The following is a 25,714-nucleotide window of genomic DNA, read 5'->3' on the forward strand; positions in this document are numbered from 1 at the left end:
AACCTACGGACATCCTCCCATATACTTCAAATCATCTCTAGATTATTTATAATACCTAATACAATGTAAACGCTATGTAAATAATTGTTATACTGTATTGTTTAGGGAATAATGACAAGAAGAAATTTTATTTCCAACAAAAACATTCAATAAAACATAAAAAATATACAGCTTCAAACAAACCAAATCAAACACATGGTAAATGACTTATTGGAATAAATGTAGAACATCACTGTCACTATAAAACTTCAGTAACTTCTCTTTCTGTTTATTTAAATCATATACAGTGGTAGTTCCGACATTATTTTCTTCAGTAAGGTGCCACACAGACACACCATGATCAAGCTTCTGCAATAACTCCACTTTCTGCGTTATTGATAGAGAAGATTCCTTCTCTTTTTCTCATTGTTACCCATAGGGGTATCTGCAGCTCTTTTTGACATTCTCACAGTGAAATTAAACACAAAGTCAACAGTGAACACAAAATATCAGCGAACAGCAAATGCACATGTAACCAGTACAAGCGCTGAGCCACAACTGACATCTGGCGGCCTCTGCTAGTGCTGCCACGTCACACCTGAGTGACGTCTGCTGTTGGTGAAAAAACTTCGGTTTTCGGAGCTTTTTGGATTTCAGAATTTCGGATAAAGGAATGTGCACCTGTAGATGGTGGGTGGCACAGTGGTGCACCTTGTAGAGATGCTACCTCAGTTCCAGTGACCAGGATTCGATCCTGATATCTGATGCTGTCTGTGTGGCGTTTGCATGTTCTTCCTGTGACTGTGTGGGGTTGTTCTTGGTGCTCCAGTTGCCTCCCACGTCCCAAAGGTACCTGGTAGCGTGGAGAAAATAAAAATGGTATAAAAATGCTATAAAAATTAGTACCTGATGGTCAGTGAGGACTTAGTAGGCCAAAGAGGCTGTTTCTGTCATGTATCTCTATAACAGGAATTGTTCCTATCGGTGGAGGGTTCAAGGACGAGGAAATGTAGAATAGAAAGTAATACACACAATATGCTGAAGGAACTCAGCAGGTTCAGCAATGGAAAAGGCAGTCGACATTTCGGGCCAAGACCCTTCTTCAGGACAGAGAAGGAAGGGTGAAGGTGCCAGAATGAAAAGGTGGGGGTAGAGGAAGGAGACTAGCTGGAAGGTGATAGGTGAAGCCAGGTGGGTTGGGAAAGGTCAAGAGCTAGAGAAGAAATTTGATAGGAGAGGACAGTGGACCATGGGAGAAAGGGAAGGAGAAGGGGACCCAGGGAGAAGTGATGGGCAGATAAGAAGAGGTAAAAAATGAGAGTGGGGAATTAGAGGAAGAGGAAAGGGGAGGGGGAAAAATTTTAACCGAAAGGAGAAATTGATATTCATGCCATCAGGTTGGAGTATACCCAGGTAGACTATAAGACCATAAAACAAAGGAGCAGAAGTAGGCCATTCGGCCCATCGAGTCTGCTCCGCCATTTTATCATGAGCTGATCCATTCTCCTATTTAGTCCCACTCCCCCGCCTTTTCACCATAACCTTTGATGCCCTGGCTACTCAGATACCTATCAATCTCTGCCTTAAATACACCCAATGACTTGGCCTCCACTGCTGCCCGTGGCAACAAATTCCATAGATTCACCACCCTCTGACTAAAAAAATTTCTTCGCATTTCTGTTCTGAATGGGCGCCCTTCAATCCTTAAGTCATGCCCTCTCGTACTAGACTCCCCCATCATGGGAAACAACTTTGCCACATTCACTCTGTCCATGCCTTTTAACATTTGAAATGTTTCTATGAGGTCTCCCTTCATTCTTCTAAACTCCAAGGAATACAGTCCAAGAGCGGACAAACGTTCCTCATATGTTAACCCTCTCATTCCCGGAATCATTCTAGTGAATCTTCTCTGTACCCTCTCCAACGTCAGCACATCCTTTCTTAAATAAGGAGACCAAAACTGCCCACAGTACTCCAAGTGAGGTCTCACCAGCGCCTTATAGAGCCTCAACATCACATTCCTGTTCCTATACTCTATTCCTCTAGAAATGAATGCCAACATTGCATTCGCCTTCTTCACTACTGACTCAACCTGGAGGTTAACTTTAAGGGTATCCTGTATGAGGACTCCCAAGTCCCGTTGCATCTCAGAACTTTGAATTCTTTCCCCATTTAAATAATAGTCTGCCCGTTTATTTTTTCTGCCAAAGTGCATAACCATACACTTTCCAACATTGTACTTCATTTGCCACTTCTCTGCCCATTCTTCCAATCTATCCAAGTCTCTCTGCAGACTCTCCGTTTCCTCAGCACTACCGGCCCCTCCACCTATCTTTGTATCGTCAGCAAACTTAGCCACAAAGCCATCTATTCCATAATCCAAATCGTTGATGTACAATGTAAAAAGAAGCGGCCCAACACTGATCCCTGTGGAACACCACTGGTAACTGGCAGCCAAACAGAATAGGATCCCTTTATTCCCACTCTCTGTTTCCTGCCAATCAGCCAATGCTCTATCCACATATGTAACTTTCCCGTAATTCCATGGGCTCTTATCTTATTAAGTAGCCTCATGTGTGGCACCTTGTCAAAGGCCTTCTGAAAATCCAAATATACAACATCCAATGCATCTCCCTTGTCTAGCCTACTGGTAATTTCCTCAAAAAATTGTAATAGATTTGTCAGGCAGGATTTTCCTTTAAGGGATCCATGCTGAGTTCTGCCTATCCTGTCATATGCCTCCAGGTATTCTGTAACCTCATCCTTGACAATCGACTCCAACAACTTCCCAACCACCGATGTCAAGCTAACAGGTCTATAATTTCCTTTTTGCTTCCTTGCCCCCTTCTTAAATAGCAGAGTGACATTTGCAATCTTCCAGTCCTCCGGAACCATGCCAGAATCTATCAACTTTTGAAAGGTCATCGCTAATGCCTCCGCAATCTCCACAGCTACTTCCTTCAGAACATGAGGGTGCATTCCAACTGGTCCAGGAGATTTATCTACCTTTAGCCTATTCAACTTCCTGAGTACTTTCTCTGTCGTAATTGTGACTGCGCACACTTCTCTTCCCTGCCACCCTTGAGTGTCCAGTATACTGCTGATGTCTTCCTCAGTGAAGACTGATGCAAAATACTCGTTCAGTTCCTCTGCCATCTCCTTATCTCCCATTACAATTTCTCCAGCATCATTTTCTATCGGTTCTATATCTACTCTCACCTGTCTTTTACTCTTTATATACTTGAAAAAGCTTTTAGTATCCTCTTTAATATTATTTGCTAGCTTCCTTTCATAGTTAATCTTTTCTCTCTTAATGACCTTCTTGGTTTCCTTTTGTAAGGTTTTAAAAACTTGCCAATCCTCTTTCTTCCCACTAATTTTTGCTTCCTTGTATGCCCTCCCCTTTGCTTTAACTTTGGCTTTGCCTTCTCTTGTCAACCACGGTTGCATCCTTTTTCCACTCGAAAATTTCTTCTTTTTTGGAATATACCTGTCTTGCACCTTCCTCACTTCTCGCATAAACTGCAGCCACGGCTGCTCTGCTGTTGTTCCTCCACCTATATAGAATAGAAAATAATTGACAAAAATGAAGAAGTGACATTCAGAAATTTCATTTGCCTAGTGAATGGTTAGGATCTAGAGTGCCATGCAAAGGCAATGTTAGTACTCAGAAAGAAGGTGAAGATGCATTTGAAAGGAAAAATGGATGTTGAACTAAAGCAGCTGAATAAGACTTGTTTTTACACTGTGCCAGTTGATATCTGATTGGTCAACAGTTAGTCGTGGACAACCTTGGTCTGACACAAATTCAGATATTGGTACATGTGACCTTCCACTTGGCCAAATGACCATCAGTGAAGGGCTAATGTTTTGCTTCAGAACACAGTTTTTCTGTCAGAGCTTGGGAAGTGTCTCTGGCTTTGAAAAGCTGCAGGAAGCCCTGGTGGACAACAGACTTTCATACACTAGGCACAGACTACAAAAGATATATGAACCAAACCAAGAGGCATGGGAAATGCAAAACTAGCCAATAAAGACTAGAGTTGTTGCTTCCAGTCAAGGTAATTGGAGATGGTGACCTACTTTTATAGTATACCATTAGTGTACCCTTTTAGTATATCAATGTCCAGATCACCACCTGTCCCAAAGACACAAAAGATACTGTAGATGTTGGAAATCTGTTAATCAGTTCTGATGAAGGGTCTTGGCCAGAAACGTTGGCTGGTTATTTCTCTGCATAGATGCTGCCTGATTTCCCTCTGGCATCTTGTGCGTATTGCACCCAGAGAGGGCTTGGTGTATCCTCTGGGCTAGCAGGTCATTTGTGCATAGGTGCTCTGCTGTGCCCAATCTGGAGCACTGGTCCACAGGAGCTTCCTGAATTGTCAGAAGAATTCAGCGTTCTCAGATTTTACCCACAGCTGCCAGCACCTGCAGCATTTTGCTGTTGCCGCACATGGAGGTCTGGCGCTTTTCACGTGTCTCGCCGGATCCCCTTCAGCGCGTGACCATCAGCTGAAAGGCATCTGACAGTGGGACGCCCTGCCCGCTTCGCCGCAGTCACGTCACATCCGGTGTCTGGGCCGGCGCAGTGGCTGGATGCGTCGCTGGGTGAGTGGGTGCCTGGAGTAGAGGGGCGGTCCGGTCCGGCGGTAAGTGCAGCGAGAGGCCGAGGCCTCCTCTCTGGCAGCGGGGGGCAGGGGAGACAAGTCTGGGCCGGTGCAAAACTGGCCGGATCGTAGAAGGAGCGGCTGTTGATCTCCAGCACACGGTATTCCCATGTCAGTAGCCTGCCACCACTCCCTAAACCTTGTGCACTGACACTCTGGCTCTGCAGTGATGCCCCTCCGCCGCCCACCCGAGCCTGTGTGCCGGCGCACTTCGCTTTCGCTGTCTTGTTGCATTCAGCTCTGCAGCTGTTAAGTAACGTTGAACCTCTCACCCCGCATCCCAGCGATTAGTAACGGCAGTAGTGGTGCAACAAGCGCTAAAAGTGAAGTAGAAAAGCAGATGACGCTGCAAGAGGCTGCGAGAGTTCGAAATAATTTGGTTAGTGTCTGGGAAAAGTCAGATCTGATTCCAATCTTCAGAAAAGTTTTAAAATCTGTAGGTTGAAGTAGTTGTCAAAAGGAACCTAGACTTCAACCATTCTCTGGAAAGAGGGACTTATCAGTGATTGAAGATAGGGTACATATTTGGAATTTGGGGTGGATAGAAGAAGAAATCAGCACAGGGCTGTGGGTTTAATGCAATCCCAAGGTGGATATGTGAGAAACTTTTGAGAGGTTTTGTTGAGTAGTAGGCTGGTGGAGTGACAAAGATGTTAAAGGGTTGGGAAGTGCTTAAAAGGTAAAGGGAGAGAGCAGTGTGATGTTTGATGGTGAGGATATTTTGCAGAATTGATTGTTTGAGGCAGTAAGCTGATGAGTTGCTGACAGCCATGAATCAAATTCAAGTTGTAGACAGGGTAACACTGGAATGAATTGTGGTCTTGGTCAAATCATTGTCTCTAGATTGAAACCAGAATGATTACAGTGAAATAGCACTTTTAAGTGGTTAAAATATCTTATGGCACTTATAATTTTTTAAAAAAAGTATAGCAAATTAACAGCAAAATTAGGATGATTTACAAAAGGAGATTTTTTAATTGCCTGGAAGTAAATAGGAATCGCTGGTATTTGCAGAAGAATTGTATTATTTGTCTTGAGAGTGCAGGTTCTGTCACAAACTGCTGGGTGCGGGTAAAATAGTGCAGGGTGCGAGAGTCAAAATGGAGATAGAAAATTCTGCAGATGCTAGAACTGTTGAGCAATGTACAAAAAGCTGGAGGAGCTCAGCAGGTCAGGCGGCATCTATGGAAGGAAATAAGCAGTTGGAGTTTTGGGCTGAGACGCATCAGGATTAGTACCTGTTGAGTTCGTCCAGCTTCTTGGTGTGTTTTGGCAAAAGTCACAACTCAGGCTCAAGAGGCTAAATTAATTTCATGTTGGTTTAACAGACAGTTTGGTAAATTTGTGGAGGAATTCAGTATTAAAATGTGTTTGGGAAGGCAGGAAGTTGTGAAATTGAGAGCATGGGACAAAAGATCTGAGGTCACTAGTTCAACCAGCCCTCCTAGCTTAGTTTTGGTGGCCAATTATAGAAGAAAAACTATTTTGATACTTCCAAGTATTCATTGCGCCCACCATTCCTGAAGACGCTTGTCTTCTGCCACATTTCCCTGCCACTTTCAGGCTTGGCTAGGTTTCTCAAATATCAGCCTTGGACTGTATAGAGTAGCCCCACGATATGACTGATTTCAGAATTAACCATAGCTTTCTTTTCCTGACTTCATTTTTATCACTTTTCTTCTCTATTAATTTCTCTACAAAAACTTGAGCCTTCTCTCTATCTACTTAACTCTTCCTTTCTCTAACATTAAAGCTCTCATTGATGTTGTAATTTCTGCAGTTTTTTTTTAAGAACTGCTATGAGGCAACTGTTCAGTCCTTCTGAACTAAACCTTAAAATAACTGCAAATACACCAAGCTGATCGAATTCTACTTGCCTCTGTTCAAACTTCTTTGGATGATAATATCAGTTAGAAATAAGTATTCTTCAGTGCATATTGATAATATTAAGCTGAATTGTTAGACCTGATTTTAGAACAGACCTTCCTGTTAAAATCATATGGAAAATTGTATTAAATCCCTTTGGATGGAAAGGAATCAAATTTAAACATTTTTGCTTTCTGTTCGGAAAATTTCTTAACTTTGGTTAAAATAATGTATTGGAAATGATTAGGTCATACTGAGACCAGGTGTTAAAAAAATTGTTTTCATTTTAGTATCATGCATTCTAACCTTAAACCTCAATTCTAGTATGTTATTTTTAATTTGAAAGGATTCATTTAAGTAGTTTTGTGCTATAAATTGAGTGGGTCAGGAAAGGGAAGGAATGAAATGTTTCTTTTAAATAGTATTTTAACAAACATTAAAGTGACCCATTAACTCAATAGATCATATTTTTATTTAAAATTGGAGTAACACTTGTGACAGAGACAAAAATGGTAGATGTAAATAACCAATTGATCTGAAGAATCAAAGCAGAAAGTGTAGAGGTTGAGTCAGTACAACAGTAATGTGTTCAAAAGACCAGTTGTCACAAAAAGCCAAAATGGGGATTTTAAACTTAAGGTAGACATTGACAGCAAGATGGACTTAAAGATGCTCGCAGTCATAGGATTTGTTCATAGTTTCTATTTTGTGATTGCGACACTCACTCCTCGTAATGTGATCATGGATAATTGCATGAAATGCGGTTGGAATGGTTTAGTTGATTTAATTCCTCTTCCTGAATGATAATACCTCGTGCTCTAAGGCTCTCTGTTTCTTGCCTTTGTGTTCTAAAGATGCGCTATTATGTAGCTCTGTTCCATGTGATTATAAGTCAGGTTTATTCCTTGTCAGGTGGATTGTTTCTCATTTTACCATTCTTTGGCTGAGAATGTGAATGTTGCATCATTTGTTTAGTATTCAAACGTATATTAGGTTGCTTGGGCGTGTCTTGCATTTTAAAATGAGACATAGGAAAACTCAAGGTACAATGCAGAGCACTTATAACTAAGATCAAATGAACATGTTTAGCCTAAGTAACTGTGAGTTAAGTACAAAAGACATACACTCAAAGTGGCAACTGTAAATGGTACACCTGTACACCTGCTTGTCAATGAAAATGTCTAATCTGCTAATCATGTGGCAGCAACTCAGTGCATAAAAGTACGCAGACTTGGTCAAATGATTTTGTTGTTCAGAGCAAACAACAGAAGGGGGTGGGGGGGGGTGTGATCTAGATGACTTGATCCATGAAATGATTGATCGTGCCGGACGGGGTAGTCTGAGTATCTCAGAAACTGCTGATCTTCTGGGATTTTCACACACAACATACTCTAGAGTTTACAGAGGATTGTGCAAAAAAAAAAAAAAAAAAATCATCCAGTGTGTGGCAGAATGCCTTGTTAATGAGAGGGGTTATAGGAGAATGGCCAGACTGGTTCAAACTGACAGGAAGGTGACAGTAGCTAACCACACATTGCAACAGTGGTGTACAGAAGAGCATCTTTGAATAATAGCATGTTGAACCTTGAAGTCAAAGGCTACACCAGCAGAAGACAACACTGGGTACCACTCCTGTACCTAAAAGTGGCCACTGAGTATACAAGGAGAAAACTTGACAGATCTCCTGTAAACAACATACAACACCAGCAACTTTGATGTGTGTTGCTTGAATTTCCAGCATCTGCAGAATTCCTGTTGTTTGCGTTTTGAAACTTTCCTGTAAAGAGTTATTTATTATTTTGTACACCTCTATCAGGTCACCTCTCGTCCTCCGTCGCGCCAAGGAGAAGAGGCCAAGTTCACTCAACCTATTCTCAGAAGGCATGCTCCCCAATCCAGGCAACAACCTTGTAAATCTCCTCTGCACCCTTTCTATGGTTTCTACATCCTTCCTGAAGTGAGGCGACCAGAACTGAGCACAGTACTCCAAGTGGGGTCTGACCAGGGTCCTAAATAGCTGTAACATTACCTCTTGGCTCTTCAACTCAATCCCTTGGTTGATAAAGGCCAATACATCATATGCCTTCTTAACCACAGAGTCAACCTACGCAGCAGCTTTGAGTGTCCTATGGACTCTGACCCCAGGATCCCTCTGATCATCCACACTGCCAAGAGTCTTACCATTAATACTATATTCTGCCATCATGTTTGACCTACCAAAATGAACCACCTCACACTCATCTGGGTTGAACTCCATCTGCTATTTCTCAGCCCAGTTTTGCATCCTATCGATGTCCCACTGTAACTTCTGACAGCCCTCCACACTATCTACAACACCCCCAACCTTTGTGCCATCAGCAAATTTACTAACCCATCCCTCCACTTCCTCATTCAGGTCATTTATAAAAATCACGAAGAGTAAGGGTCCCTGAACAGATCCCTGAGGCACACCACTGGTCACCGACTTCCATGCAGAATATGACCCGTCTACACCTGCTCTTTGCCTTCTATGGGCAAGCCATTTCTGGATCCACAAAATAAGATCCCCTTGGATCCCATGCCTCCTTTCTCAATAAGTCTTGCAATGGGGTACCTTAACAAATGCCTTGCTGAAATCCATACACACTACATCTACTGCTCTACCTTCATCAATGTGTAAAATCACAACCTCAAAAAATTCAAGCAGTCTCGTAAAGCACGACCTGCCTTTGACAAAGCCATGCTGACTATTCCTAATCATATTATGCCTCTCTAAATGTTCATAAATCCTGCCTCTCAGGATTTTTTCCATCAATTTACCAACCACTGAAGTAAGACTCACTGGTCTAAAATTTCCAGGCTAGCTCTACTCCCTTCCTTGAATAAGGGAACAACATCAGCTATGAAGGACAGACTTGAGAGTCCGTATCATAAGAAAGTCATAGAGTAATACAAACCTGACCAAACAGCTGACATAGACTTAAGAGTATACTGAGACTATTGTGTAAATGATCAAAAGTTGCAAAAGGTATTTGACTACGGTCTACTTGAAAGGCTTGGTTGAAATGCAATTTTAAGTGTATTCAGAGTGAATCTTGGAAATGAACAAGAATCTGGTTGAGTAGCAGAAAATTAGTACTCATTCAGGACTAGGTTTGAAATGAAGGGTATGGGTGCTCAGGACTTGCTGTTTGAGTAGTTGGTTTCCAATTAATCCAAAATAAATCTGTCTGAATTTAACATCTTAAGATATAGAGCAGAATTAGGCCATTTGGCCCATTACGTCTGCTCTGCCGTTTCATCGTGGCTGATTCAATTTTCCTCTCAGCCCAAATCTTCTGCCTTCTCCCTGTATCCCTTCATGCCCTGACCAATCAAGAATCTATCAACCTCTGTTTTAAATATACATGAAGATTTGGCCTCCACAGCTGCCTGTGGCAAAGAATTCCACAGATTCACCACTCTCTGGCTAAAGAAATTCCTCATCTCCATTCTGAAAGGATGCCCCTCTATTCTGCAGCTGTGTCCTCTGGTCTTAGAGACTTCCACCATAGGAGTCATCCTCTCCACATCCACTCTGTCAAGGCCTTTTACCATTCGAGAGGTTTCGATGAGGTCAGCCCTCATTCTTCTAAATTCCAGTGATTGCGGGCCTAGAGCCACCAAACACTCTTCATATGACAAGCCATTCAGTCCTGGAATAATTTTCATGAGCCTCCTTTGAACCCTCTCCATTTGTAGCACATCCTTTCTAAGATAAGGGGCCCAAAACTGCTCACAATACTCTGTGAGGCCTCACCAGTGCTTTATAAATTATCAACATTACATCCTTGCTTTTATATTCTAATCCTTTTGAAATGAATGCCAGCATCACATTTCTTTTCCTCACTACTGACTCAACCTGCAAATTAACTTTGAGGGAATCCTGCACAAGGACGATCAAGAACCTATGTGACTGAGTTTTTTTGTATTTTCTCTTCATTTAGACCTCCTGACATTGTATTTCATTTGCCAGTACTTTGCCCATTTCCCTAATCTGTCTTGAGTCCTTTTCTAGCCTCTATACTTCCTCAAAGCTACCTGTCCTTCTATTTATCTTCATATCGTCTGCAAATTTTGCAACAAAGCCATAAATTCCATGATCCAAATATAACGTAAACACAATCTGGCCCAACACAGAACTCTGTGGAGCACCAGTAGTCACCAGCAGCCAACTAGAAAAGGTTCCCTTTATTCGCACTCTTTGCCTCCTGCCAAACAGCCACTGTTTTATCCATTCTAGAATCTTTCCTGTAATACCATGCCCTCGTAGCTTGTTGAAAATCCAAGTACACAACATCAACCAATTCTTCTTTATTCTGCTTGTTATTTCTTAAAGGAGTTCTAACAAAATGTGCCTATTCTTACCCTCACTGCCACGTAGCACGAGCAGTACTACCTTTCTACCAAGCTCCCTAAAATCTCTCTTCAGTAGTTTAGGGAGAAACCACCCAGAAGTCAACATTAGACAAGAGTATGTGGCTAAATTAATGGCATGCAGTGCCAAGATTTTGTCCATTGTAAGAATGATGAAGCAAAGTCTCAGTGCACTCAGAGTTGTTGATGGTAAGGATGAATGTTGAAGGAAATGGATTGATGTCTAATGCATTCCAGCCAATACTGAAATGACGAGATGAAAATAGTTGCATGGCAGGGCCATGTGCTCCAGGACTTTTATTGATCTGAATTTTTCTGTCACTTGTTTACAAGGTAAAAACTAAAGTACTGGAGGCTTCTTTCAGTTAGTCCTGACAAAGGGTCTCAGCCTGAAATCTCGACTGTACCTCTTCCTGTAGATGCTGCCTGAGCTACTGCGTTCCACCAGCATTTTATGTGTGTTGGATAAACATGTCAATGGGCCTCAATGATTAGCAAGTTCGCAAACGATGCAAAAATTGTTAGTGGTATGTCTAGTGAGACAAGTAGTCAGAGGATACAGTAGGATATTGATTTGTTGGAAATATGGGCAGAGAAATGGTAGTTTGAAGTATCCTAACAAGAGAGAGGTGTTGTACTTTAGGAGGTCAAGTGTAAAAGAAAACAACAAATGGCAGGGACCTTATGAACATTGACTTATGAAGGGGTCTTGAGTGCAAGTCCTTGGCTCCCTGAAAACAAGCAGTTCAGGTGGTAAAGGTGAATGGCACACCTGCCTTCGTTGATCAGGGTATTGAATGTAAAAGTTCAAAAGTCATGTTGCAGCTGTACAAGACTTTGATTCAGCAACATTAGGATTGAGTGCAGAAGAGCATTGCCTAGTTTGAAAAGAACTGACAATAAGGAGAGGTTCTCCGGAGTTTTCAAGGCTGAGTGGTGACCTGATGAAAGTATACAAAATTATAAGAGGTGTAGGTGGTCTTTTTCATGGTGGAAATGTCAAATATTAGTCTTTACAACTTTGTGAAGAGTGAAGTTTAAAAATTTACAAGGTATTTTTTGTACAGTGGTGGGTGACAGAGAAGTGTTGAAAGTACATCTGAAAGAATGTTTAAAAGGCATTTAGACAGGCACCTGACAAGGCAGAGAATTGAGGGATACGGACCATGTGTAGTTTAAATTACCATTGCAGTTGACACAGGCATCATTGGACAAAAGGCCTGTTCCTGTATTGTACTGTTCCATGTTCTGGACGGATGAAGGAGTTAAGGTTGTTAAATGGCATCCATCAGTAAATATCTTGTCTGGGAATGTTATGTACAATACAAATTCAGATGTTTCCCAGTTGCTGCAAGACAAGCTGTGTGCTGACTGAATTGTCTGTACTTCTCCCTTCATAGTTCCTTTGTGGGAATTTGGCTGTGAGGGTAGGAAAGACTGCATTTTAGATAGGAGTAGATTTCTTTCATTTATGCTACCTGGCCTTCAAGTCTATGCTTTAAAATAATCACTTAATACCTTTTGTTCAGATTCAATAGGGAAATCAATTTGCTTTTTGGAGGAAAGTGGAATCATGTGTGGATTGTTGGCAGTGGAAGATGTTTTGAAATGCTACAACCGGCTTCTGAAATGTTCTTATTGCACCTTCAGCTGCACTTGTTCCATATTTCTGTTCACCACAAAATAGCAGAATCCATAAGATCAAGCTTCACAGTAATCTTGGATCTGAAGGAAGATTGCAGAGGATGAGGCAATTTAGCCCTTTGAAAAGAAGTTCAAGTTTGTCGTTCAACTGTATATATGTGTGCTGCCAAATGAAACAATGTTCCTCTGGACCAAGGTGGACAACACAGTACATATAACTCACACACAACGCAGTAACAGTGCCAGAAATAAATTAAATAATAAAATAGATTCCAGCAGATTGTTATTTAGCATGAGGTAATTTAGAGTGCAAGCTACAAGATAAACAGAATAACACTACTTGCACTTCGTACATGATAAAACCTGCATGATGGCAGAGAGCCTTGGGGGAGAAAAGCTGTTTCTCCTCCTCACAGTCCTTTTCCTAATGCCACGGTACCTCCTGCCAGATGGTGGGGGGGGGGGGGGAGCGACTGTTGGACAGTTGGGAGGGATCCTTAACAATATTAAAGGCTCTGCGTACGTAGCATTCCTGATAAATATCTCAGATTCTTCGTTGAGAGACCTCGCTGATCCTCTCAGCAGTCCTTGTGATTCTTTGTAGGGTCTTGTGGTTTACAATTTCTGTACCAGATAGTAATGCAACTAGTCACAACGCTCTCGATGGTACTTATCTAAAAATTGATTAGACTGGGGGATGGGGGGGTGGTCCCTCAGTCGCCTCAATCTCCTCAAGAAAGCTGTGGCCTCCTGACTAAAAAGGGATCAGGTAGGAACATCTGTTATGCGCACTCCCAGAAACCTGGTGCTCCTAACTCTATGTAAGAGGAGCTGTTTATGTGCAGTGAGGAGTAGTCGGGCTGTACTTTAAGTCCGCAATCATCTCTTTGGTCTTGTTCACTTTGAGACTCAGGTTTTTGTGCTCACTCCATTGTGCAAGCTGCCCTGCTCCTTCTCTGAATGCTTTCATCATCATTGTTGATGAGGCCAACCACTGTTGTGTCATCTGCAAACTTGATTCAGTTTGAGCTGGATCTAGCAGTGCAGTTAGAGCTTCAGTGTCTGGCTGATGCTTTCTGGCTAAAATTACGTAATTCAGCTGGGTTTAATTTCAAAAATGAATGACATTTATAAGTCCATTTGAAATGTTTTATGTCTCTTAATAGGAGCACAGTCCATTTCCGCATTCAGCAAAAAAATTGTTTACTCTCAACAAAATATTTCCCTGGATGTTTCAATGTTCTTGATAAATAAATCTGTTTTGGAATTAAATGCAGGAAGTGTTTTAGTCCTCTATACTTTGAAAGTTGTCAAATTGTCAATGTGCAACTGAACTCAATTCCCATCCTGTAATCCTCACACAAATCTTTGAAAAGATATAACCATTACTACAGTAGTCTGCCATACTATTTCACTCTCCAGTCTTTTGTGCTATTGTGTTGACACATTGCACTGGCCTCTTCCTTACTTTATTAAAACACCTTGATTTAATGGAAACTTTCTGTATGGTAGTATCTTGTATTGATATTTTAATACTGACAATTTCTATATGATCATCTGTACAACTATCTGCAATAAGAATTTTTTTTTATAAAAATTGAAAATTTGTATTTCCACCAGAAAGTTGATGTTTCCTGCCTTTTGCAGCTGGATCCTGGACGTCCTGTCAGATTGCCGGCAGGTGGTAAGAGTGAGCTCCCTCACCTCTGCCCCTCTGACCCTCAGCACAGATGCCCCTCAGGGCTATGGCCAAAGTCCCTTCCTTTACTTTCTGTATACCTATGACTTTTATTGCCAACCACAGTTGCAATCTGCTAATTAAGTTTACTGGCGATACTACATTGATTGACCTTGTCTCAAATAATAACGACGCAGCCTACAGAGAAGAAGTCATCACCCTGACACAGTGGTGTCAAAAAAACCTCTCCTTCAGTGTAGCAAGAACGAAGGAGCTGCTTGTGGACGACAGGTGGAATGGAGACAGGCTAACCTCTATTCACATCATGGATCTGGGGTTGAGAGGGTGAACAACTTTAAGTTCCTTGGTGTAAACATCACTGAGGATGTCACAGTGGTTTGTACATACAGGCTGTGTGTTTTTTTTTTTAAAAAAAAGAAGCACACAGCGCCTCTTTCACCTCAGACGGTTGAAAAAGTTTAGTATGAGTCTCCAAATCCTAAGGACTTTCTACAGGGGCACAACTGAGAGCATCTTGACTGGCTGCATTGCTGCCTAGCATGGGAACTGTACCTCCCTCAGTCGCAGGATTCTGCAGAGAGTGGTGCAGACAGCCCAGCACATCTGTAGATGTGAACTTCCCACTATTCAGGGCATTTACAAAGACAGGTGTGTAAAAAGGGCCCAAAAGATCATTGGGGACCTGAGTCACCCCAACCACAAACTGTTCCAGCTGCTAGCATCTGGGATAGGCAGGAAGAGGGATGAGGTCCTGAAGTGTGAGTTTCAGGAACTAGGCAGAAGGCTGAAGAACAGGACCTCAAGGGTGGCGTTCTCAGGATTGCTGCCAGTGTTACGTGACAGTGATGGTAAGAATTGGAGAAGATGGCAGTTGAATGCGTGGCTGAGGAGTTGGTGCAGGGAGCAGGGTTTTAGATTTTTAGATCATTGGGATCTCTTCTGGGGAAGGTGGGACCTGTACAGATTGGATGGGTTGCACCTGAACTCGAGGGGGAGCAATATCCTTGCAGGTAGGTTTGCTAGCATGGTTCGGGAGGGTTTAAACTAATTTGTGAGGGGGTTGGGACCCAGAGCGATACAGCAGTGAAAGAAGTGCATGGAGTAAAGCCAGATCTAACATATAGAGAGGCTTTGAGGAAAGAGAAGCAGAATAAACGGCGTAAAGACAATAAGGTAGAAGGGCTGAAATGTGTGTACCTCAATGCATGAAGCATTAGGAACAAAGGTGATGAACTGAGAGCTTGGATACATACATGGAATTATGATGTAGTGGCCATTACAGAGACTAGGCTGGCACCAGGGCAGGAATGGATTCTCAATATTCCTGGATTTCAGTGCTTTTAAAGGGATAGAGAGGGCGAAAAAAGGGGAGGAGGGGTGGCATTACTGGTCAGGGATACTATTACAGCTACAGAAAGGGTGGGTAACGTAGCAGGATCCTCTTTTGAGTCAATATGGGTGGAAGTCAGGAACAGGAAGGGAGCAGTTACTCTATTGGGGGTATTCTATAGGCCCCCTGGTAGCAGCAGAGATACAGAGGAGCAGATTGGGAGGTGGATTTTGGAAAGGTGCAAAAATAACAGGGTTGTTATCATGGGTGACTTTAACTTCCCTAATATTGATTGGCACCTGATTAGTTCCAAGGGTTTAGATGGGGCAGAGTTTGTTAAGTGTGTCCAGGACAGATTCCTGTCACAGTATGTGGACAGGCCGACCGGGGGGAATGCCATACTAGATCTAGTACTAGGTAATGAACCGGGTCAGGTCTCAGATCTCTCAGTGGGTGAGTATCTGGGGGACAGTGACCACCACTCCCTGGCCTTTAGCATTATCATGGAAAAGGATAGAATCAGAGAGGACAGGAAAATTTTTAATTGGGGAAAGGCAAATTATGAGGCTATAAGGCTAGAACTTGGTGTGAATTGGGATAATGTTTTTGCAGAGAAATGTACTATGGACATGTGGTCGATGTTTAGAGATCTCTTGCGGGATGTTAGGGATAAATTTGTCCCGGTGAGGAAGATAAAGAATGGTAGGGTGAAGGAACCATGGGTGACAAGTGAGGTGGAAAATTTAGTCAGGTGGAAGAAGGCAGCATACATGAGGTTTAGGAAGCAAGGATCAGATGAGTCTATTGAGGAATATAGGGAAGCAAGAAAAGAGCTTAAGAAGGGGCTGAGAAGAGCAAGAAGGGGACATGAGAAGGCCTTGGCGAGTAGGGTAAAGGGAAACCCCAAGGTATTCTTCAATTATGTGAAGAAAAAAAGGATGACAGGAGTGAAGGTAGGACTGATTAGAGATAAAGGTGGGAAGATGTGCCTGGAGGCTGTGGAAGTGAGTGAGGTCCTCAATGAATACTCCTCTTTGGTATTCACCAATGAGAGGGAACTTGATGGTGAGGACAATATGAATGAGGTCGATGTTCTGGAGCATGTTGATATTAAGGGAGAGGAAGTGTTGGAGTTGTTAAAATATATTAGGACAGATAAGTGCCCAGGGCCTGACGGAATATTCCCCAGGCTGCTCCACGAGGCAAGAGAAGAGATTGCTGAGCCTCTGGCTAGGACCTTTATGTCCTCGTTGTCCACGGGAATGGTACTGGAGGATTGGAGGGAGGCGAATGTTGTCCCCTTGTTCAAAAAAGGTAGTAGGGATAGTCCAGGTAATTATAGACCAGTGAGCCTCGCGTCTGTGGTGGGAAAGCTGTTGGAAAAGATTCTTAGAGATAGGATCTGTAGGCATTTAGAGAATCATGGTCTGATCAAGGACAGTCAGCATGGCTTTGTGAAGGGCAGATTGTGTCTAGCAAGCCTGATAGAGTTCTTTGAGGAGGTGACCAGGCATATAGATGAGGGTAGTGCAGTGGATGTGATCTATATGGATTTTAGTAAGGCATTTGACAAGGTTCCACACAGTAGGCATATTCAGAAAGTTAGAAGGCATGGGATCCAGGGAAGTTTGGTCAGGTGGATTCAGAATTGGCTTGCCAGCAGAAGGCAGAGGGTGGTGGTGGAGGGAGTACATTCAGATTGGAGGATTGTGACTAGTGGTGTCCCACAAGGATCTGTTCTGGGACCTCTACTTTTTGTGATTTTTATTAACCTGGATGTGGGGGTAGAAGGGTGGGTTGGCAAGTTTGCAGACGACACAAAGGTTGGTGGTGTTGTAGATAGTGTAGAGGATTGTCAAAGATTGCAGAGAGACATTGATAGGATGCAGGATGGGCTGAGAAGTGGCAGATGGAGTTCAACCCGGAGAAGTGTGAGGTGGTACACTTTGGAAGGACAAACTCCAAGGCAGAGTACAAAGTAAATGGCAGGATACTTGGTAGTGTGGAGGAGCAGAGGGATCTCGGGGTACATGTCCACAGATCCCTGAAAGTTGCCTCACAGGTGGATAGGGTAGTTAAGAAAGCTTATGGGGTGTTAGCTTTCATAAGTCGAGGGATAGAGTTTAAGAGTCGTGATGTAATGATGCAGCTCTATAAAACTCTGGTTAGGCCACACATGGAGTACTGTGTCCAGTTCTGGTCACCTCACTATAGGAAGGATGTGGAAGCATTGGAAAGGGTACAGAGGAGATTTACCAGGATGCTGCCTGGTTTAGAAAGTATGCATTATGATCAGAGGTTAAGGGAGCTAGGGCTTTACTCTTTGGAGAGAAGAAGGATGAGAGGAGACATGATAGAGGTGTACAAGATAATAAGAGGAATAGATAGAGTGGATAGCCAGCGCCTCTTCCCTAGGGCACCACTGCTCAATACAAGAGGACATGGCTTTAAGGTAAGGGGTGGGAAGTTCAAGGGGGATATTAGAGGAAGGTTTTTTACTCAGAGAGTGGTTGGTGCGTGGAATGCACTGCCTGAGTCAGTGGTGGAGGCAGATACACTAGTGAAGTTTAAGAGACTACTAGACAGGTAGATGGAGGAATTTAAGGTGGGGGCTTGTATGGGAGGCAGGGTTTGAGGGTCGGCACAACATTGTGGGCCAAAGGGCTGTACTGTGCTGTACTATTCTATGTTCTATATACTGTACCGCAGCATAAAAGCCAGGACCAACAGGCTCCGGGACAGCTTCTTCCACCAGGCCATCAGACTGATTAATTCACTCTGATGCAATTGTATTTCTGTGCTATATTGACTGTACTGTTTATTATTTATTACAAATTACTATAAATTGCACATTTGGATGGAGACATAATGTAAAGATTTTTACTTCCTATGTACATGAAGGGTGTAAGGAATAAAGTCAGTTCAATTATGTATGCAAGCTATAGAATGACAGTTTTTTAATACATTTAAGATGTAGACTGAATGGGCAGAATTTAGTTTCCATTTACCTTCAACCCCTTCAATTCCACATAAGGAATCATGATGGCAGACATTTTGTATTTGTGTATTTAATTCTTAGCACTTTCCCATGGAAAAGTTTGAAGTTACCTGTGAATATTCTGAACAAGCACTAAATAATTACAGATGTGTGAGTTCATTTCAAAATTTTAATTCAATCATCTAGAAGCATTTAGAATCACAAAATTGTATTTAATTATAATATTTTCCCCTCTTCTGCCTTGGGGACTCCTGTGGAGTTGATCACCAATTTCATAATCCATTTTACCTTTTAATTAGTGCTGTATCTATCTCCTTGTTCAAACCTCAATTTTAAGAGTAAATATTTTGACTTTCTTCTCTCAGAATTACATGTCCTGTCGTTTCGATTAAGATGCTTACCTCTGACCTGTTCTTAATTACCAAAATCAGTTTTGTGTGTTTTTTTTCACTGTAGCTTTTTCCCAACAGCTTGTTATCAGTATGTTACCACCGTGATTTGTTTTCACAATCTTTGAAAAGCCAAAATCCCTAAACCTGAGGTCTGGGCTCTCTGTTCACCATTTTCTCCTTTCTTTGTTCCAAGAGAGATCTAATGTGAACTGGTTTTCTACTCTTTGGCCAGAATCTTGATGATTCTCAGGGTTTACCATAATTAGCTAGAACTGAGATATACAAGTTATTTATTCAGAATGGTAAAAAAAAAACAGTTATCTATGTACTCAGATTTCAATGTACTCTTGTCTCCTAAAATGGTTCAGCATTTGATCAGAAATTACATTTCTTCTGAAATTTATGTTGGCTATTTTCTACTATTGTAGAGACATTTAAGTCTTATGAAAGTAGATGTAAATAATTAATGTCATATTGAAGCACCTCTTTGCTTTATTGCCCTTTTTGCATCTAAGCACCAAATTGGACAAGTTCCCATCTACTAGTACACTTGGGTGTCTATCATAATGGATCCCAGTATCTCTCAATCTTTTTAATATTCATCTAAATATATAACACCTGATTTGTTTTGGTCTCTTTGAGCTTCGATCACAATGAATTTTCATACTGTTGCTAATTTTTTTTGTTATGGAATATTTTCCATTTCGTACCCTACATTAAATTTGCAATATATTTTGGTATGCTTCACTTCTAACCACCATCTTCAATGGCCATCTTTTTACTCTTGCTTAGCTTTTATTCAGCTGTTTTCTTTCTTCACTGCTCCTACCAGCTTTTCAGTGCCTCAACATCTCAGCGGTAAAGCATTGAAATACTGTATGCCAGTGATAATAAACCTGATTCTGATTCATTGTATTGATTCCAATGTAATCGTTTTGGTGAACTTCTCCATTATAAGAAAACTTCTGTTTCCTCTATAGCGTCTGTTAACTATTTGTTTAGTGTGAAGTTGTTTGTTTGTTCTTTCTCCTCCATGCTAATCATTATACCTTTAGAAAGTTTCAGTTTGTTCCTTGTTATACGTGTCTTTTATCAAAGCATTGAACACTCTCAGACTATCCAACATAAAAGATTTTGCTCTTTCCCTTCAGTAGTTTTCCAGCTAGCATTCAAAGATCTGTGTAACAGGGTGGGAGAAGGAAATAATCGATTTAACAGTAACAAACATTAAACTAAAACCTTATAAAACAGTACCATGACAACGTTTAGAGCAGCAATTCACAAAAACCATGGAGAACAAGGTTTCAATCTTAAGCCATGGTTCTTTTAGAGCAGCAGACATTTCCCTAAAGAAATGGGAAATGCCCAAGTCACTCTACTGTTCCATAGACTTACTACACACTGCAATAAAAAACCTTAACCTTCTACAGAATAGTTTTATTTGTACAACTGCTGACGTCACTACGTGAAGTTGGTGACTTGTCAATTCAGTCAGTCGATTCAGATGTGTCAGTTCTCAAGGTCTTGATTTAAAATTAAACATGTTAGATTAATAATTATGTATTGAATTGCAAGTAATCATTTCAGAAATGAAACAGTGTTAAGTGGACCCTTCATCAGGACTGGTGAAGGGTCTTGGCCAGAAACGTCGACTGTTTACTCTTTTCCATAGATGCTGCCTGGCCTATTGAATTCCTCCAGCAATTTGCGTTGCGGAAGTAAATCTAGGTTTTTTTTTCTACCACTTTGTATCATTAAAGCACAACCTTAAAATAACAAAGGTGTGTGGGGACAAGTTTCACAACTGCAGGACAAGTGATATTGACACCTACTTTTGTGTTTCAAAACAGACAAAATGAACAAAGTCCACCTCCCTCCTCCTCCTCTCATTCACTGTATCCCACATCTAAAATTTGTAGAATAGGTTCCCAGCAGTGGATTTCTTATTCTTTTCCAGACCCTGTTGTTTTCTCCTCAGTACTGCGTTTATCAGAGGGATTTCATGGGGGGGCGGGGGGGAGTCTGGGAATATCACTGCCCTGCTGTGACTATGGAACTAAAAAGAATAACATGAAGGACATGGCATGTCCCTCAAAGTATCTGGAACTGCAATGTAGTCAGTGCTATTCTGACGTACATTAAAAATATTGCATATAATGTAGAGATCTTGGAAAGTGATTAATGGCAACTTTTTTCCATTTTTTTTGTACAGAAACCTAATGATGCATTAATTTGAAAAGGTATGGAAAGTTGACTTTTTTGAAATTCTATTACAAATTGAAGGTTGAAAATGTACACTTTCAAATGTAAGAGGAACTACTAAACTAGTTTTGAGTGATTGTGATAATGCTTTATTTCGGGTAACCGGCCCTTCCAGCCCAACGAGCCCACACTGCCCAGTTACCTCCATGTGACCAATTAATTTCCTAGCATCTTTGCAATGTGGGAGGGAACGAGCATCAAGAGAAAACCTATGCAGTCAAGCGAAGCATGTATAGACGCCTTACAAACAGCAGTGAATTGAACCCAGCTTGCTGGCACTGTAATAGCTTTGTGCTTCCATGCCAGCTGCTTCCCCTTTTTTTTAAGGGATATACACAGTATCAGCCCTTTCTGGCCTAATCAGTTTGCACCACCTAATTACACACGTGTAGAAGGAAACAGTGGTGAAACCTTCACAGACAACAGTGGAATTTGAACCCAAGTTGCTGGCACTGTAATAGTGTTATGCTAAACACTATGCTACCAGTTAGCTGCCGGTAGGATAACACTCATGATGATTGCAAACTCAAAACTTGGGTTCACAAAGTTATGTATATAAATTCATCAAACAGTGTTTTTATGCAATTGTAATCTGGAAGTTGCCACTTTGGGTAAAGATTTTGTCTTTCTTAACTGTGATATTTGTATTTTGGGGAAAGAGGCTGAGTGAAAAATAAGTGGTATTGGCAATGCCAGGTGTTTGGAATGATAGGCACTCTTTCTGATACAAGCATTGTGGGGTAAAGCCAGTTAAATGGAAGGATTGTAATTTTTACTGACCCTCATCCTTCTAGTGGCTCACACTATCACCCCTTAACCCTCACCTGATCCCCTCCCTGCCCCTTATCCCTTTTCCTTGCTTCTCTTCCATTCTTTTTGCTTCATCTTGACTCCTTTGGGGAAAAAACCTGATAAATCAAGAGCATGAAACCGAATTGCATTATAATGGAAATTTGTAAATGGAGTTTTGTAAATTGAGGGAAACCCATAGATCTGCTGAAACTATAGTGTTCTTCACTCAGCTATAACCTGTATTTTAACCTATACTTTAACACTAATTGAACACGTGTAATACAAACATCCTTGAGCATGAGCAGTCAAACTGCCCACAGCTTATCCAATTAAAATTAATTTTTAGCAGTTTTGATTTTTGGTGATCTTTATTATTCATTTCCATGAATTAGTATTTTAAAATGTCCCTCAAAAACACAGAAATGTTTATATCAGTTCATAGAATTGGTAGTGTACTTCACTGTTCTTTGCTTCTTGCCCCTGTAGCAGTGTCATACTGACTGCATAGTTTTCCTGTCCATTTTTAATCTCACTGCATAGATGATTATCACATTTGATATTTACCATGCACCCTCCAAATAAGTGCTTTACCTCTGTTCAACCACCTTACCTCTGGACCCTCTTTTCCTACTTTTGCTCCTGACTTCACTGTAGGCTTCTGATGGATTTTGGTCATTTTTTGATTATCCTTAGTCTTTGTGCATGGTATATTGTCATGAAATAGATAATGAATACATGTTTTTTAATTTTTTTTTTTACAGATTATTTTGATTTCATCAATAAGACATTTGAAGTTGCCATGGCTGGAAAATCAACACTATTGAAGGTTATTCTACTTGGAGATGGCGGAGTGGGGAAAAGTTCACTCATGAATAGATACGTTACTAATAAGTTTGACATACACCTCTTCCATACAATAGGGGTTGAGTTTCTAAACAAAGATTTGGAAGTAGATGGACATTATGTGACAATGCAGATATGGGACACTGCTGGCCAAGAGAGGTTTAGGAGCCTTCGGACACCATTCTATCGAGGCTCTGATTGTTGCCTCCTTACTTTTAGTGTGGATGATTACCAAAGCTTCCAAAATTTGAGCAATTGGAAAAAGGAATTTATCTATTATGCAGATGTGAAGGATCCAGAGAGTTTTCCATTTGTGGTTCTAGGTAATAAAATTGATGTCAGTGAGCGGCAAGTTTCAGCAGAAGAGGCACAGGCTTGGTGCAAAGACAACGGCAATCATCCTTACTTTGAAACAAGTGCAAAAGATGCCACCAATGTTGCAGTGGCATTTGAAGAGGCTGTTCGGCGAGTTCTTGCTACGGAGGATAGAGCTGACAGTTTCATGCAAACAGACACGGTGAATTTAAACAGAGGAAAGAAGCAAAGCTCTTCCTGCTGCTGACTGTGATGGGCTGGATGCAATGAGCTTTCCACTATGTGCCATTGATTTACTGATGTTGATTGGGATAGTGCAAATCTACTGGGACTGTTTTGAGGAAACTGGTGTCCGTCAGCTGAATGAAACTATGTTCCAGTGATTGGGAAAAGATATGGATATATGTGCACATATACAATGCCAATGTTGTGGGTTATCCCCTGATAACTGACATATTCATAGATCAGATGATGGCATTTGACAAAACGGTTTTAAGTTTAAGATTGACCAAATAATGTTAAGTTCCACATACATTAAAAAGAATAAGAATTTGCTATTGGTATAGTAGTTCTAACTAAAATGAAAAATATGGAAGCAAACCATACTGTAGATTGAGATGTTGGTTGTAAACTCAGAATTAATTTTTTTTTCCATTTCTCTAACAACCCATTCCACAGGTTTTGTTTTGGTGCTTCTGACCCCAAATATGCTGTATTGCACTGTAAATGACTTTTTTCCTTTATTAAAAAATAATGAAGTATTTACAGGTATTAAAGTACCTGTCTACTTTCATTCCCTAATTTTAACTGTAACTGAAAAGTCTAAGAATGAACATGTTGTTCTGCTAAACAGGGTACTTTAATTGGTATGAAAATGTTTTCTACGTGGTGAGATTGGATTGTTGCAAAGTCACACAATCACAAGGTACTGTTTCATGTTTGGGGAAAAAGTTACTAGCCTGCTCAGTGGTTCTGACGGGACCATTTACTTGTGTTGATGCACAATAAATCAACAAAAACTGAGATTATAGAAAATGTTGTAAAATGCAGTGTATTTTGAATTGATTTGTTAAGACCTGAAATCTTCAATTCTTTATAAATTAACTTGCCTTCAGTACCATTCCACAAGGTGTCATTGCATTAATTTATTTCCCCCTCAGGGTTAAATGTAACCTATAAAACAAGTTATGGTTGTAAATGCTATTTTGGGGAATGTAAAAATGTCACGTGTATCAGATTACATAAATGCTATCTATGAGATTGTCTTAGTTTTATTGATTCCTGCACTAAATTTAAGTTGCATATGCGTACCTTGCATGGCAGAGTTCTTCTAAGTCTTGGGACAAGGAGCTTGCAACCACCGGCTAATGGCTTAGTTCTAGACTTTAGATTTTTTTGCTGCACTATGCCCCATTATATACAAAATCAGGTTAGTTTTTTATGCATAACCACTAAAAAATATTTATTTTTCTATCACTTTTACCTGTGGATTTTCCTTCCTTAGTCATGAATAATAGTTCCAAATGTGCTTTGAGACCTTGTTTTGGTACAACTGAGTGTGTTCAATGCATCCTCTTTTCTCTCTGTATCTGACCACAGTAGCATTAGTAGAGATCAGTAATTGCATGTAGGGATCATTGAAGCAATTAATATTTAAGACTCTGGTACAGTCAGAGGATCTTCAATTTGTATTATTCTCAGTGTGCCATTTGTTAAGCACAAAGAGCGAATTATTACAGTGTGGCTGGACAAGGCTTCATTTTGCAAAACAATGGATTCAGTTAGTGAAAGGCAGAGTAAAATCTAAAAATAAAACTGCTTTATTCTTGAGCTTTGCTGCAATAAACATTTGTCTTATTAGCTGAATTATCCATTAACCACATTAAAATTTGTCCGTCTTGACTGATGTAGTACTGCTGAATTATACAATGAAGAGTAGTTGGAAGTAAAAGAATCATCTTGCTGTGATATTTTTAAAAAACCAACGCTGAAAGTTTAGGCACTCTTATGTGTTTAGTCTGCCACCATGCTTTTTGATCACTGCTTTTATTCACTATATAAAATTCTTTAATTGATTCATTTTGGTGTCTTTCTTTAGTAATTAACTTTTTTGTGCAGTATGTTTCAGTAAGTTATACTTTGCAGTTACTTCACTTTATAGTCACTGGAAATATTTACTTCAAACCATAAACCTGTACCAAAAGCATGAGCTTGTTTGAAGTATGTTGTACAGCTTCAACCTTTGCTCAATAATTGTTTACAACTGAGGCAGAAGATTGCAGGTTCAAGCCCAACCCCATCAAGTTGAGCACATTTGTGACTTACTGCACTCAGGAATTTTTTTTACATTTGATTTTTTTTTATAGAGAAACGTTACTGAAAATATTCAGTGGGTCAGCATTCGTGGAGAAAGAAACTGAGTTAACATTTCAGGTCAGTAACCTTTCAAACCCCCCCCCCCCCATCAAGAAAGGATATGAATTCCCTGGTGCATCAGCTATTCTGTCAACTGCCATCAGTAAAAACAGT

At 40.8% G+C, this 25,714-nt stretch overlaps 1 protein-coding gene and 1 long non-coding RNA gene across 5 annotated transcripts; one reads left to right on the forward strand and one right to left on the reverse strand.

Annotated features, from left to right (window-relative positions):
* Positions 1-252: 252 nt before the first annotated feature.
* On the reverse strand, positions 253-4,905 carry LOC140199117 (uncharacterized). Its single transcript, XR_011886347.1, has 3 exons — positions 4,063-4,905; positions 3,470-3,536; positions 253-832 (listed from the first exon to the last, which is right to left on the reverse strand). It is a non-coding gene; the product is annotated as an uncharacterized lncRNA (long non-coding RNA).
* rab9a (RAB9A, member RAS oncogene family) lies at positions 4,535-25,262 on the forward strand. 4 transcript variants are annotated; one of them, XM_072260665.1, is made up of 3 exons: positions 4,536-4,631; positions 21,186-21,213; positions 22,789-25,262. In XM_072260665.1, the coding sequence occupies exon 3, from the start codon at positions 22,827-22,829 to the stop codon at positions 23,430-23,432; it is 606 nt and encodes a 201-aa protein (XP_072116766.1). In that variant the 5' UTR covers positions 4,536-4,631; positions 21,186-21,213; positions 22,789-22,826; the 3' UTR covers positions 23,433-25,262. The 4 variants fall into 4 exon arrangements, with proteins under 4 accessions (XP_072116769.1, XP_072116766.1, XP_072116767.1 ...); XM_072260666.1 differs by having other exon boundaries at positions 4,568-4,590; XM_072260667.1 differs by lacking the exon at positions 4,536-4,631 and adding an exon at positions 4,692-5,028.
* The last annotated feature ends 452 nt before the right edge of the window (positions 25,263-25,714 follow it).

The sequence above is a fragment of the Mobula birostris genome, chromosome 6 (genome assembly GCF_030028105.1).
Source record: "Mobula birostris isolate sMobBir1 chromosome 6, sMobBir1.hap1, whole genome shotgun sequence".
Classification (NCBI taxonomy): domain Eukaryota; kingdom Metazoa; phylum Chordata; class Chondrichthyes; order Myliobatiformes; family Myliobatidae; genus Mobula; species Mobula birostris.

Bases quoted from the DNA above. Each gene is read 5' to 3' on its own strand.
- rab9a (XM_072260668.1), top strand. From the start codon at position 22,827: ATGGCTGGAAAATCAACACTATTGAAGGTTATTCTACTTGGAGATGGC.